Below are 14,116 nucleotides of genomic sequence, written 5' to 3'. Positions count from 1 at the left end.
GTTGGAATTTTACTATTGCAAAGATGGGAAGCTTCCTGATGTGTTATAAGCACTAAGCCCCAGGTGTTCCGTTCCTCCTCAGGAACCTGCTCCGTAAGGCCAACGCGACCTTGTGGCAAGTGCTGAGCGACGTCCTGAAGACCACCAGGGCCGCCGAGGAGACCATCGGCCGCCACGTCGAGGGCCTGCTGGAGGCGTCCAGCAGGGGGCAGCCTCGCCACAGGTCTGCATGGCAGAGAGCAGAAGCGGAGCCCATTAAGCCCCGTGGCGATGCCTTGGCGGCCGACCCCGGTGGAGGTCAGTGTGTCCCTTACGCTCCAGGGAAACCGAAGCAGCGCACAAGAGCTGCCAGTCGAGTTTGCCGATTGGCCGCATGTACGGTTCGCACTCTTGTTGTGTCGTTCCTCAGTTTGAAATTAGTAACCGACTGATTATTAGATTATCCATTTACCATTTCGGAAATCTCCCCTGTAGATGCATCTTAGAGGCCCATCGGCCAGTGACACGGTAGTGAGGTAGCGAGGCCTCTCCTTGCCTCTACTGTGGCAGCAAGGTAGATGGAGAGGCCTCTCCTGGCCTCTACTGTGGCGGCGAGGTAGATGGCGAGGCCTCTCCTGGCCTCTACTGTGGCGGCGAGGTAGATGGCGAGGCCTCTCCTGGCCTCATCTGTGGCAGCGAGGTAGATGGCGAGGCCTCTCCTGGCCTCTACTGTGGCAGCGAGGTAGATGGCGAGGCCTCTCCTGGCCTCTTCTGTGGCAGCGAGGTAGATGGCGAGGCCTCTCCTGGCCTCTACTGTGGCAGCGAGGTAGATGGCGAGGCCTCTCCTGGCCTCTACTGTGGCAGCGAGGTAGATGGCGAGGCCTCTCCTGGCCTCTACTGTGGCAGCGAGGTGCTGTTAGCTCAGGCTCCGCCCCTGGGGCTTTTAGACTCTGCGTGCGGCCCTGCATGCCAGGACATCTCCCCATCCAAGTGCAGGGCTGTGCACAAATATCACCTTGGATTATGAAACCTTAGTGATCACGCAAGCTTGCAGAAGCTTTAAGAGAGCCTTAGCGTGTTTGTTTAAGTCTTTAGCTTTGTGTGTTCCGTGGTGAGGAAGATGTCCCTCTGCCGTCCGCGCAGATCAACAACCGTTCAGTTCTCAGTAAACCATTCAAGGAACGTAGACCTACCTCTCAGCACTCCTAAACTCATCTGTTTATCCTTTGTCACCTTATTATGAATGACTTATAAATCTGTTTGCTGAAGTTATCTCCAGCCTGGTTTCTACAAATATAGTGTCCCTGTATCCTGTTTGGAGAATTGTGGGTAATATCTGGAGGGTGGAGGGTCGAACCCCATTTTGTTTGGAGTTTCCGTCTCTCCATGTGTCATGAAAAGGAGATTAAAACTATCCGATGGTTCGTTCCCCACGGCTGCCCACAGACGCCTCCTCCAATACCTTCTGCGGCAGCGAGTCCAGAGTGGGAGACGCGGGAACGTGGTCACTGGTGACGGAGTCGGACGAGGGCCTGGAGATGCCACAGCAGCTGGTCGAGGAGCTCCTGTTCAGGCCAGAGCTGCAGCTAGAGAACGAGGAGGACCTGATGAACATCAGCTCCCGGCTACAGGCCGCCGTGGAGAAGCTGCTGATAGCCATCAACAAGACCACTGACCAGGTACCTTCATCCATCTCCATCAATCCTCCTCAGCTGTTACGACAGAATGATCTTCTCATAAGTACTCATATCATATAAACCCTTAATAAAATGTGCATATGTAATCATATCTTTTTGGACCCCATCTTCTCAGATATCATGTAGTTGCTGCTCCCTCGCATGACCTGTTCACTGCCTTCAGGCACCTGATCCTGATTCAGATGCCATCAGACTGTTAGTTCAGATGTGGGACCCAGCGCTCTGCACGGGCCTGTAACCCTGACTGCAGGCTCTCTCCTGCTGGCAGGGGTGAATAGTTCAAGTCCAGAAAGTACAAATCCAGACCAAGATTTTGTTTCAACCATCCAGTTGAGTCTTGTGTGACTGTGACTCTTTATACTCAACTGGTTGGTTAAAAAAAAAAAAAACCTTGGTCTGGATTTTTATTTTCTGCACCTGAACTATCCATCTCTGCTTGCTAGGCGTTTCTGTAGTTAGGAAGTGTAAACTGGACCCTCATACATACCTTCTGTATTACGAGAAGTTATGATTTGTGTCATACTATTCTTGTATGTTTTTGCAACGGAAAGCTGGTTGAATTATGTGTTCCTGTGTTTTGTTTCTCTTACTGCTAATGAAAAGTGTTTGTCAGATCTGGTTACTTACAAACATTATTAGTGACTCATTTATCCGTGATGAAAATGGATACCACCTAAAAATGCAATAAATCAGCGGGCGGTGCGTACTTCTAGATAACCAGTCAGGCAGCACATGAAGGGATTGTTAACGGGTGTCGTAAAAATCGAGAGCGGAGATGCAAAAACGACAGTGTCCTCTGTGGCCGCTAGCCACCTGCCAGCCATGCCACATTCCCTCGCCTTCCTACTGGTAAATGATTGGTCAGTGCACTCGCCTGTCCGCCTTCCTACTGGTTAATGATTGGTCAGTGCACTCGCCTGTCCGCCTTCCTACTGGTTAATGATTGGTCAGTGCACTCGCCTGTCCACAGCGGAGCAGCAGCACTTTGGCTTTTCGGTATTTTGGCGAGAGGTTCCGTGATCTTCAGCTCTTATACCATGCGGCTGCCACCTTCTCATGTGAGAACTCCTCGCTGACAAGCCCAGAAAAAAAAAAAATTTGCACCAATTTAAAAGCTAATCTGGGTAAAATTCTCTGTGAATGTGTTTGTAAAATAGTATAATTATCTTATTAGATTTTGTGGGACACTGCATCCATGGGGGGAAACTAAGAGTTAACTTGGAAATCTTTCTGAATTATAAAGCAGTATTTTTTCACTTTTTTTTTTTTTGCTTTGGGTCCTGGTTTTGTTTGCAGTGTGAGAATTAAACCCGTGTTGTCTCTTGCAAATTAGCCTGTGGAGAGTCAGATAGGGGCCCTTTCTGGTGTTTCAGGAAGTGCAGTGCTGTCTTACCGCCTTCTGGCACTTCTGTGTCCGCTGACGTGGAAACCTTGTCGGACGAGATTGCGCGAGAAGGGTGTGTGTGCGCGCGTGCGTGTGCACCTGTGCTAGTGTGTGTAATGCGTCTGAAGTTTCCGCCTGCCGTCTAGCCCCAGGGATGTAGGCCACGCCTGTTGCCGTCCTCACCTGTCCTATATCTGTCGTGTTCCCGCCCCCAACCCGGAGTTCAGGAAGTGCTATTCCCTCTGAGTCTCCTTCGCCGGGTGACTGTGCTGCGCGTGTGAGTGCGTCTGCCTGCCTCCATATGTGCGTACGAGGAGGACTGGGAGCACTGGGATCCCCGGATCAGCTGGCGTCATTCTTCTCGGCCCCGTCGTGTCCAGAAGTAATCAGGAGGACCAGGAGTTTTCCCCTGGAGCTGTTGCTTTGGAAACATGGGATTGCTAACGAAGTTTCTCCTGGAGACGCGGCGAGTATCTCCCCCCGATGGCGTGGTTTAGTTCTGCGCTTTGTCGACTTTGCAGTTTTACGTGACACCAGGAGTCGAAGGAATCGGAATATATTTTAATTATATATATTTTTTTAGTTCTTGTTTTTTTTTTTTTATTTAATCCACAAGAATCGTTAGCCTGGCGTTAGCCTGGCGCTGGCTGCAGTGAGCATGTAAGCAGGTAGTGTTTACCTTCCCGGCTCGCCTGCGCCTGTTGCATAGAGACTGTTGCCTAGCTGCATGATGTTACCCCTCCGCACCACGTTACCCCCCCTGGTGCTTTCACGCTCGAGGATGCCGTCCGCTTGCGCTCCGGGCCCTGTCTGTGACTTGACGTGTCTCTCAGCATAGCCCGGGCCACCGCAGCATAACCGACGGCCATGAATTCTTTCCGGACTTTCTGGAATCCCGGAACGCTGGGGGACTCCTGGGTGGAGGGGCTGGACCGGGACATCTACGAGGTGGAGTCCCGTGTGCCTCTGCCCAGACCCTTTCCCTTACCCACGATCTTAAGCGAGAAGAACGCCGTGGTCGTACACACTCAGATATCGCACGTCAGTAACAGGAAGAATGGACACTTGCTCAAAGTTGTCTCTAAGATATCTTTGCCCACGCCTCCGTACACTGTAAGTGCGCCGCTGTTCGTTTGTCTTGCTTGTCCCAGTATGACATCCTTGTCTGCTGATCTTTACCCCATTTCTTGGTGTCTTCTCTTGTACCGATGTGTGCATCTCACCCATTTTGGCAAGAATGAATGAAGTGATGTTGTGTAGAACAGAAAAACCTCCTTTGCTCTTTGTAATTCTGGTCTTTGCGTGAGCTGGAGCCGTCCTGAAGGTTCGCTGTCAATGGCAGGGCGGTCATTCAGTCACCTTGGCTGCTGACCGTGACCAGCGTAACAAAGGCCACGATTAAAGTTGCAGGAGTTACAGGTGGAAGTGTGACGCTTTTCTTGCACCTCGAAGTCCTGCCCTAGATCCTGGGGCATGCAGGCCCTTGGGTGTCAGGCCTCCTGGGTGTTTCTCAGGCCTCCCCAGGCAGGCCTTCAGCGAGAAGCCTTCGCCAATGTTCCGTTTGCTTTTTGCACTCATGCTCTGTGGTCCTCCCCACCCTCCTCACCTCCCCCCTCCACTCCCCTCATCTCCCCCCTCCACTCCCCTCATCTCCCCCCTCCACCCCCCTCATCTCCCCCCTCCACCCTCCTCACCTCCCCCCTCCACCCCCCTAACCTCCCCCCTCCACCCCCCTCACCTCCCCCCTCCACCCCCTAGCTGGAGCACGCCAGGGTGGCTCAGACGGAGCTGATGCGAGAGTCCTTCAGGCGAAATGAGGAGATGCACGATCTGCTGAGGAGGCAGGAGGAGCTGCAGGAGCAGCTGGTGGAGGAGGCCAAGGTCCGGGAGCAGCTGGCCATGGAGCTCCACAGGGCCGAAGGTGAGTGGGGGGTGAGATTGGGGCACTTTGTAGGCCTTGGGAGCGCGGCTGATGGGGCTCTATGGGGTAGGGGGGGGGGGGGTGGGGGCTCTAAGACCTTTATAACAGCAGTGCTGTATGCACTCACCTGACCACCCCGGTATCGGACAGCTGGCCGATCAAGGGGGGGTGGCCAATTCACCTTTCCCCCGTCATGAACAGGAATACTGTGTCCCTTATCAGGGCAATAAGATTTTACCGTCTCATTTTCATACACATCCGGGTGTGGGCAGGAGGGCAGGTTGTAGCTCAGACTTGACGCATTATACAGCCAGTTTGTTATCTTTCAGGATAAGTGTGTGCATGTTTGCATGAAGAGGAAATTTAAAAAGTGTGCACATATTTATAAAAAAAAAACAATATGGACTAATTCTGCCACTTTTTCAACCTGTAGCTTTAAGTCACCGGGGAGCAGTGCTCATCTGCGATGAAGCTCGGATCTTCCTCCCCCAGTGAATTGCCCTCTTTCAGCCGCCCGGGTTTTGTTGCCGGGGATGTATGGCTCATGTGCGCGCGTTGCTCTTGAAGGGGCGGTACCTCGTTCCCCCGTCGCCTGGGGAGCGGAGAATGGCTGCAGGTGTGGTCGACAAGTTTGGCTGCGGGGAGCCGCCTCATTCCTCACGTCTGGAGCTCTTTGTTCCCCAAAGTCAACAGCACCTCTGCTTCTTGAGTGTTGCCCCTTGTAAATAGTCTGAATAGTATGGATCAAGCTTGGCAGAAGATCACACTTTCACAAAGGGATGTAGAGACTCTAAGACCTGAGGTGTTCATGGTGGTGTTTAGGTTTTTAACAAGTGACCTACCCTCACTGAAGGCTTGAATGCTTCTGGCCGTCTGCCTTCCAAGCTGAGGTATTTTTATGAAGGGTTTTGCTCCACCCCAGCCCCCACCTCTGCCTCGTCCAGGGCTGGGGTGATAATTCACTGGGGCAGATGTCCTGACAGGCCTGCTCTTGGGTGTGGCGTAATCCTCCACAAATATCATTATGTTTGTGCTGTTTTCGGTTTGTGTTCCGGCTTAAGGAGGATGACGGTGCGTAAATACCGTCCTCACACGTGGCAGGGTGTCCAACCCGGGGTTTGCTGACATTTAGCGCAGAGAGCATCGTGTGCAAACACTGAATACCCTCAGCTTTCTGGTTCCTGCCTGCAGAGCCTTCACACTGGGCTCTGAAATGCCCCCAGTGATATATGAATTGGCCTCCTTGTTACTTCAGAGTTCCGGAGGCAAGCCACACGTCCGTTGAAGAAGCAGGTGCACAGATTCGGCCTGCGGGGGGCAGCGATGCCCCCATCTCCTCTGCGGCCGTCGCTCCAGCTAGCGTGGACTCACACCAGCACGACTTTTAATAAGTGAATGGTGAAGCAGACGGCAGAGGATTAATTGTAATTGAACGGTTGCTTGTTTTTTATAGATCAGTCGTGATTACGAAACTGCTGTATCGCCGGTCGCATGACCTTAGCCACATATTGACCTGAATTGGTTGTGTTTATTTCCAAATCCAAGCCCGCTTGTTTGCTTCAGTTTATCACAGTAAGCGGTTTTTTGCTGTTCGACCAGTATGCCCACTTTGGCTTTTGTAGCGCCGCACAGAAACTTCCTTCACATGCGGCGCTGTTGTGTTACGGTATGTCACAGGACCATCTGGCAGAAGCTGCTTATATGATCTGTAGTCTATTTTATGACCTCCTCTGCTTGTCTTCAGTTTCTGAAGAATTTGTTGGCGGGGAATTTGAAGAGTTGAGTTGGTATTCATCTTCCCGTTCAATCAAACATACATAGGTAGAACTTTACTGGCCTGCCTTAGCCTGCCCAATGAGAATTATGGACTGGACGACCATTTGCTTCTGGTGTGATGCGAGGTATGTTAGGGCATATCTGAGGAGGTAAAAAGGGTATTACGAAGATTGAATTCATCTTAAGCAGTTAGGGTTAAGTCATTAGCAGAGATGCTAATGGAAAATATATTGCAGCCATGATGATAGTTAAAAATCCCAGTTGGGTCATCTTGAGCTCAGATGATTGTGTAACATCTTCAGAAAGATTTAAAATACTTTTTGACATATTTAAGTCATAAAACATTCATGCATATTGATTCATTGACCACACAAGGTTTCTGCCTCTGTGTTTCCAGGTGACCAGTGTAATTTTGATTCGATTTGGCGTCACTTTCTTTCTCACAACGGTGTCACATGACTGCAATTTTGGAATAATCTCCGTTCACCCCCCCCCCTCCCCCTGCCGTCCAAGTATGGTCTCTGCCCATCCCTACATAGTAACCTCTGCTTTGGAAGTCTTTGGAATCTGACCAGCAGAGATTGGCAAGGTAGCCGTGTGGGTAGAGCAGGTTTGGTACAAACCTCGGTTTTGCGTTCATGGTTTGATGCAATTTTGGTACAGCAGGGAAAAGAGAATTTGTTTTGAAATTATTATTAAAACTGCAAACACAATTGGGTGTAGAACAAAGGCAACGCATCTGTTGACAAAACCTTAAGAAACACTTATTTTCGCAATTTAAAAATAAATGTGTAAAATTGAAAAATTATATATAAACATATAACAGTCATAATGAACTACTACTCAATATGGTCACGTATCTGTAGTGATAAAATTCTCTGTATCCATGATTATTTTTAAACCTGACGTGAATTTCCTGGTAATTCCTGGTCCCAAACAACTGACCTAAGTGATGTGGGAGGATCTTTCAGCTTTCTGGCACTAGCCAAAACCAAGTCAGAGCCGCAATTAGGTTAAAGTTTTCTGTGCTGTACATCTGCGCTCTGTATTCATTTGTTTTATTGTACAAAACCAAAAATGGTGTACCAAACTGTGTACGTGTACCATTACAGCCCTAGTGTGCGGCATTTGTCAGGGCTTCGTAGTGGACAGTGGTGTAAGATGGCGGTTGTTAAGCACCTTGTAGTTTCTGTACCTGAAGTGTGTGCCAGACAGGATACAAACCAACTATGTGAACCACTGAAATATTACCCTGAGGCCAGGGTCGGTCTGCCAGCTCTTGCTGCAATAGCCCAGGCTCAGCATAATTCTGTTCAGTGTCAGTGTTAATCTCTCTGTGCTTTGGTTTATAGCAAGATTTGGCCTGTTGGGTATAATTAGCATCTGATATTCGAAGGATAGGATTGTTTGATTAGTCTAGACTAGTCGAGATCTTTCGTGCTGTCACTTGAGTGAGACCTGCCCTCTAAATGACATTGTGAGACTCTCACAAATGTTCACATTTCAGTGTCCACCTTTTTCAATGCAAAACCTTTTTTTTTGTTTTGTTTTGTTTAGCAGAAAACTACCAGCATTGTTTTGGTATCTTTTATTTCTGAAATATACTGCAGAGAATTATGGATGATTGTCATCCCTACCACAGTATGAACTGGTGCATGTATGTAGGGCTGCAAAAATGATTTTGATCATCGATTAATCATCTGATTAAGCAATCAACTAATAGAGCAGTTGTGCCAAAACACAGGGTTTAAACAAAAGTGCAAATACTTTATTTTAAATAGTCACATAGTGTAGAGAATCTCTATTTAAAGTGACAAAGTAGCATAGAAACTAAGAGCCTCTGTCCCTGCAAGATTAAATTTGCCATTTATTGTACTTTATAGCACAGTAAATGGTATTTTGACAGTTATTTTGGGGGTATTTTCAAAAGCAATACATTCGCGGATTTTGAAATCTTTACAATATTTACAGAGTTGGGGGGGCAGCTTATTTTATCGCCATGATTTCAAAATACGGTAGTACCATAGTACCACCCAAACCTAATAACAATTTTCAAACTCTTCCTATAAGTTTACCCATTTCACTACACTGCTTGTGTTTTGTGTTGTTGTAATGCATTTGCCCGCTGCTGGTCTGGTGGAATTTCATTGATTCACCAGCCGCAACCGTCTGTGTCTACAGAGAAATGCAGTATGAACTAAGGTTAACATTAACATTGCTAGGTGATGATGTCATACACAATTTGCATATGCAAAAATGCAACCAGTCGATGACAAAATTCGTTGTCCACTGTTTTTAATAGAGATTACTATCGACATTATCGATCAGTCGTCGTAGCCCTAGGTGTTTGTGAGTTAAGAATGAGCAAACGTGACCTTCCCGTTCAGAGCTTCACGTGTGGTTGTGCGCGTGCGTTCAGGCCTGATCGACGGCTACACGGACGAGCGCACCACTTCGGAGGCCCGACTGCGGGAGAAGGAGGAGCTGCAGCTGCACCTGGAACAGGAGCTGCGTGTGACGGGCAGCCGCCTGCAGGAGCTGGAACAGGAGCGGCAGCAGATGGAGCAAGAGCGGGAGCTGCTGGCCAGGCAGCAGGGGGCCATGCGTGGCGTGGCGGGGCCCCGCGAGCTCTGTACGTACGCCGCCGTTACCCTGGCAACAACTCCCATCATCTGAGAAAATCGGTTCTTGTTAAAAGTTCTCTTAAAAGTTACTCGTTTGGTATTATTAGCTTAGTTTGTTTTTATCTCCGTAATAGGCACAAATCCACAAATATGTATTTTTGACTATATAAACTTCGCAAGTTGTTTTTGAAGGTGTTTTTTTTTTTTTTTTTTATAAACACGCTGGGCTTGTTGACAATATGGCAACCTACGCAAAGAAAGTTTGGCAATTACGGAAATTCTACATTTCAGCCAGTTTCATATTTCAGGGACTTTCATAATAAACTGGTAAATGAACCGTACGCACCAGGCACGGATACTGGTAAGTTCTCCAAGGAGCTGTTGCAGGATGCAGAACCTGACTTCCACTCTGGCCTGACCTTTCCTTCACCACCACGCCTCACCCACCTTCAGGCCGAGTCCGTGACCTGTCGAACCCTCTTTTTTTTTTTTGTTTTCCTCACTCTCTCTCCTTCTTGTAATGACAGCATGTTGTGCTTTTTTATCCTCCTAGGCCTAGTTGAAGCTGCAGTTGATGCAGCCCCTGAAGCAGGTGTGTTCACGTAAAGCATGGCCAGCCTATCTGTGCACTTAATGTCTAATCTGATCGATCGCTGGACACGTGACCCAGAGACGGCCTTGCTGGAAGCTTGGAGCTTGCTTGCACTGGGCTCAGCTCACCCTCACTGATGGCTGCTTCAGCTTTAATTTAACTACCTTGTACTTGTTATGGCAGTATGTCACAAGGTCATTAAAATCTTTTCATTCTGAGCATGATTTAAAATGGGAATTGGAAAATCCATTGCCCTAATTGGCAATCATCTCTCTCCACCTCTACTGAAAGATTCAAACGTAGCCCTGACTCTTCAGCTCTCCACCTCCCTGCCTTTCAGTTCCTGTCACAGCTTTCTAATGACTTTCCAAGAAGATGATTGCTCAATTTGGGATAATCCCACCCCCCTTCCCTCCCCCCCACCCGAGGCATGGGGCATGGACTATGTGGGCTCGATTTTCATCGCCGTGCTACAAGAGTCAGAGATTAGGCTGCAGGCCACATGAGCAAACTGGGACTTGCAGGGGAAATAGTCATTGACTCCGAGTTTCATTTTTACAAATAAACATTTAGTGACAGATCATAGCGTATCTGCTGTTTTTCGAGTTTAACACTCAGCCTGTTTACAGTGGGAGAAAAATAACCAGATTCTCTCACTGATTTTTCAGAAGGTTTGTTTCTTAGTAACATCTCTTCTTGAGTGATGCATGAGGGAATACATTTATTTTGCATAGTTTGTTTTACAAGAAGCCTTCAGTTAGAATTGTCATTTTGCTTTTAAACGTTGCATAGGCTTTCTTGCCCAAGCATATATAAGCAAGCCGATTTCATCTCAGCTCCCAATATAATTGGTGTCCGTCCAATTGGTGAATTGGTGACCGTCCCCAAATACACAGACCCACTAGAAACAAATCCATTCTCCAGTGACGGATTATCCCAGGCTGGGGTACACCCCTGTTCTGTATTTCCCAGGTTGGGCTGTGGGTTACCCTAAAGCCTAAAGATTACCGAAGGGGTTAATGATAGTGGGTTTGATGGATAGACCAGTGATGCTGTAGGGCGTTTCCAAAACAATGAGCTTACATGTGAAACAGGGGACTCACTGGAAAATGGCCCACTTGAGTAATCAGCCTAATGCTTGCACTCTCCCAGTATAGCAAATTACATTACGTTAATATGATTGACCTTGTAGCCCAGCTAGCAGTTTTTTTTGTTACTCCCAAAGTCAGTGGTGCTACGCTTCAGCGACCGCCGTGCCTTTCCCCTGCAGACCCCTGCGTGGCGCGTGAGCATAAACGGCACAAGAGCGTGGAAAGTCGGGCCCTCCGCATCATCCGCGGCTGTTTCGTGCTCATTCTGTCTCTTCACTCTCTTACCCCTTTGTTTGTTTTTTTGTTTTGTTTTGTTTTGTTTTACTAATCCCAATGGGTTCTCATCGTGGAATAACAGTGTGGACTGGTGCTATGGTGGTGATAATTGAATGCGCCGGGGGGGCTCTAATTGGGATCAGGCCCTGGGAGAGGTATTTGTCCCGTTTACGACTTGGGATCAGGAAATGAGATGATGTTTTGGCTGCTTACTGCCCCGTACTGTTCAGCTACAGAAGCTCTACATACACAGGCCATTTTCACTAAAGATACTTTTAATCATAAAATCAGCTTATATTCTATAGGTATGATCTTATAGCTATAATGTAAAGTAATTAAGCAGTGACTTAAGACTGCGCTTTGTTTGCTGTATACTTATCAAAGATATGGTCTGTCGAAAACACCAGCATTTTTATGCAGCCTGCATCTGCTCTGTTCCTGAAATCCCCCCCAGTTTATAATCCAATAAACAATCTTTCGATGGTGACCCCCAGCACCCGGAGCAGAATCTAAAGGCCTGTCGACCTCATCATAGGTCTGCTGGAGGAGACTGAAAAACTAATGAAGGAGAAGGTGGAGGTGCAGCTACAGGCCGAGAAGGACAACAGTGACCTCCAGAAGCAGGTGAAGTGTCTGGAGATGGAGGTGGAGGAGCAGGTCAACAAGGCCATCGAGCTGGAGGAGGATCACCGGGCCGAGAGCAGCGACCTGAGGCAGCAGATCCAGGCCCTGGAGAAACAGCTGGAAAACAACAGGAAGTTCCTGGATGTAAGAACCACGTTTTTCTCCATGATTTTCCTTTATCCATCTATTTACTTTTTTTTAACGTGACAGGAATGAAATAAATTGCTGTCATTGTACCTGACTGAAACTTCCCCTGCAAGTTTCAAGCTAAAGCCTTCATGAATCAGTGTATTGATACATGCCCACACCCTCTCTCCGATGTACAGGAGCAGGCCGTCGACCGGGAGCACGAGCGAGATGTTTTCCAGCAGGAAATCACCAAGTTAGAAGTGCAGCTGAAGAACACCGTGAAGCAGCAGTCCAGCAATGACGAGCGAACCCGAGAGGTACAGACCCCCCTACCGAGATCACGTGACCCAACACCTTGTGGTCTACGTGGCGACTATATGAGCTGCTCATGTTATGGGATCGGGCATTTTTTAAGAGCCTGTGAGACCAGATATAGTTTAAACAATCCAGGGTGGAGAGTATGTACTGCAAATAGAGCCCAAACCAGTCTGACCAGATCTGTTGACCTGGCTCTCCACTGTCTGCCTTTGTAGTACATATTTTTAACTAAACTTTCGATATAGATAATGAACATATCTCTTAGTTATTTTGGCACTTTCAGAGATTAGAGTGGGCCATTTCCTTGTTTTGGATGGCGAGCCATGCTAAAAATACACCGGGATCCAGATTCTGGGAAACTCCGATATCCCAAGAGCAACGCTTTTAGTATAATTCAGTGGCTCCCAATCCGCTACCAGAATGTTTTCATTCCAACCCTTGCTGCGTTCGGCCTGCCATATTCATTATCAGCATATTAAGGACCATATAAGCCTGACTGAGGTAGGGTTGGAATGAAAAGATTGTGGCAGGAGGGCACCAGGAACAGAATTGAGAACCACTGGTATAATTAAAGTAGTAGCCTTGGCCAAGCCTGACATAACTATTCCGTCTGCTTCTGCCGTGAAGTAGAAGTGTTGTGATTAAGATATTTGTTTCTACTGTACGCACTCTAGCTACATGGCTGCTCCCATTCTCACCCTGTGCTCTCACAGCCTTAATGAGATGCGTGCTGTGTTATGTCATGCGGCAGGTGGATCAGCTGACCACCCAGCTGAAGGAGAAATCTGATTGGTGCAGCGAGCTGCTGCTGGGCTCCGAGCAGCTGCAGAGGGACATCCAGGAGCGGAACGAGGAGATCGAGAAGCTGGAGGGGCGCGTGCGGGAGCTGGAGCAGGCTCTGCTCGCTAGCGCAGAGTCGCCGCGGAAGGTGGGCCCCCGCCGTCCATGCAGTCTGCCCCCCCCCCCGCCCCGTTAGACGCAGGCACCGCGCCACATGAATCTTAACAACCCTTTCTGCGGCAGATCCCCCCCCTCCGAGTAAAGATGTGAGAGCGCGGTCGCACGGTGCCCGCGGCTGAGCGACAAAGGTCACGCCGGCCACATTCTCCTGGTAATGGTTTTGGTCATGTGATGTCATTCAGGGGGAGGACCAGAGGCAGATGATCCTCATGCAGAAGACTGATGACTCAAGCCTGGAGGCCCAGCTGCAGACAGAAAGGGAGGCTTTAGACAGAAAGGAGAAGGAGGTACCATTTTTTTTTATTTATTTTTTCCAAAATTAGCTTCTCACTTGTTATTTTTATTGGTGACATGTTATTAAAATAATATTCACACTTCAGCAGCATTTAGTCACTTGTGTTCTCTACTGTGGAAGACACTGCTGGCAGGTGAGGTCTTTGTCCTGATATCTGAATCTGAACCCCTTGTAGATAAGTAACCTGGAGGAGCAGTTAGAGCAGTTCAGGGAGGAGCTGGAGAACAAGAGCGAGGAGGTCCAGCAGCTTCAAATGCAACTGGAGATCCAGAGGAAGGAGCTGAAAACCCAGCAGGAGGACCTGGAGCACAAGAGTGGCCTGCTTAAGGTAAAGTATCCCCTCCCCCAGCTCCACTCTGCCACAAGGTCCCCTTCACGGTGACCTGGACGCTCGATTCTCGTCGGTGCTCAGCTTCCATCTCCGTTGTGGTTGTGAATAAAGGTCTTTGC

At 48.5% G+C, this 14,116-nt stretch overlaps 1 protein-coding gene across 6 annotated transcripts in view; it reads left to right on the top strand.

The window, feature by feature from the left end:
* akap9 (A kinase (PRKA) anchor protein 9) overlaps positions 1–14,116 on the top strand; it is a 58,820-nt gene that overhangs the window by 31,177 nt on the left and 13,527 nt on the right. For 5 of the 6 annotated variants that reach the window (XM_072705620.1, XM_072705621.1, XM_072705618.1 and 2 more), the window contains 10 exons: positions 83–297; positions 1,426–1,658; positions 4,819–4,981; positions 9,177–9,389; positions 9,935–9,973; positions 11,876–12,108; positions 12,291–12,410; positions 13,163–13,339; positions 13,554–13,658; positions 13,842–13,994. In XM_072705620.1, coding sequence (XP_072561721.1) covers positions 83–297; positions 1,426–1,658; positions 4,819–4,981; positions 9,177–9,389; positions 9,935–9,973; positions 11,876–12,108; positions 12,291–12,410; positions 13,163–13,339; positions 13,554–13,658; positions 13,842–13,994 — 1,651 coding nt within the window. The remainder of the gene's footprint in view (positions 1–82; positions 298–1,425; positions 1,659–4,818; positions 4,982–9,176; positions 9,390–9,934; positions 9,974–11,875; positions 12,109–12,290; positions 12,411–13,162; positions 13,340–13,553; positions 13,659–13,841; positions 13,995–14,116) is intronic. The other variant, XM_072705619.1, reaches the window with a different exon arrangement.

The sequence above is a fragment of the Paramormyrops kingsleyae genome, chromosome 23 (assembly GCF_048594095.1).
Source record: "Paramormyrops kingsleyae isolate MSU_618 chromosome 23, PKINGS_0.4, whole genome shotgun sequence".
Taxonomy (NCBI): Eukaryota; Metazoa; Chordata; class Actinopteri; order Osteoglossiformes; family Mormyridae; genus Paramormyrops; species Paramormyrops kingsleyae.
Note: the sequence above shows the minus strand (reverse complement) of the source record. Positions and strands in the feature narration are given on the sequence as shown.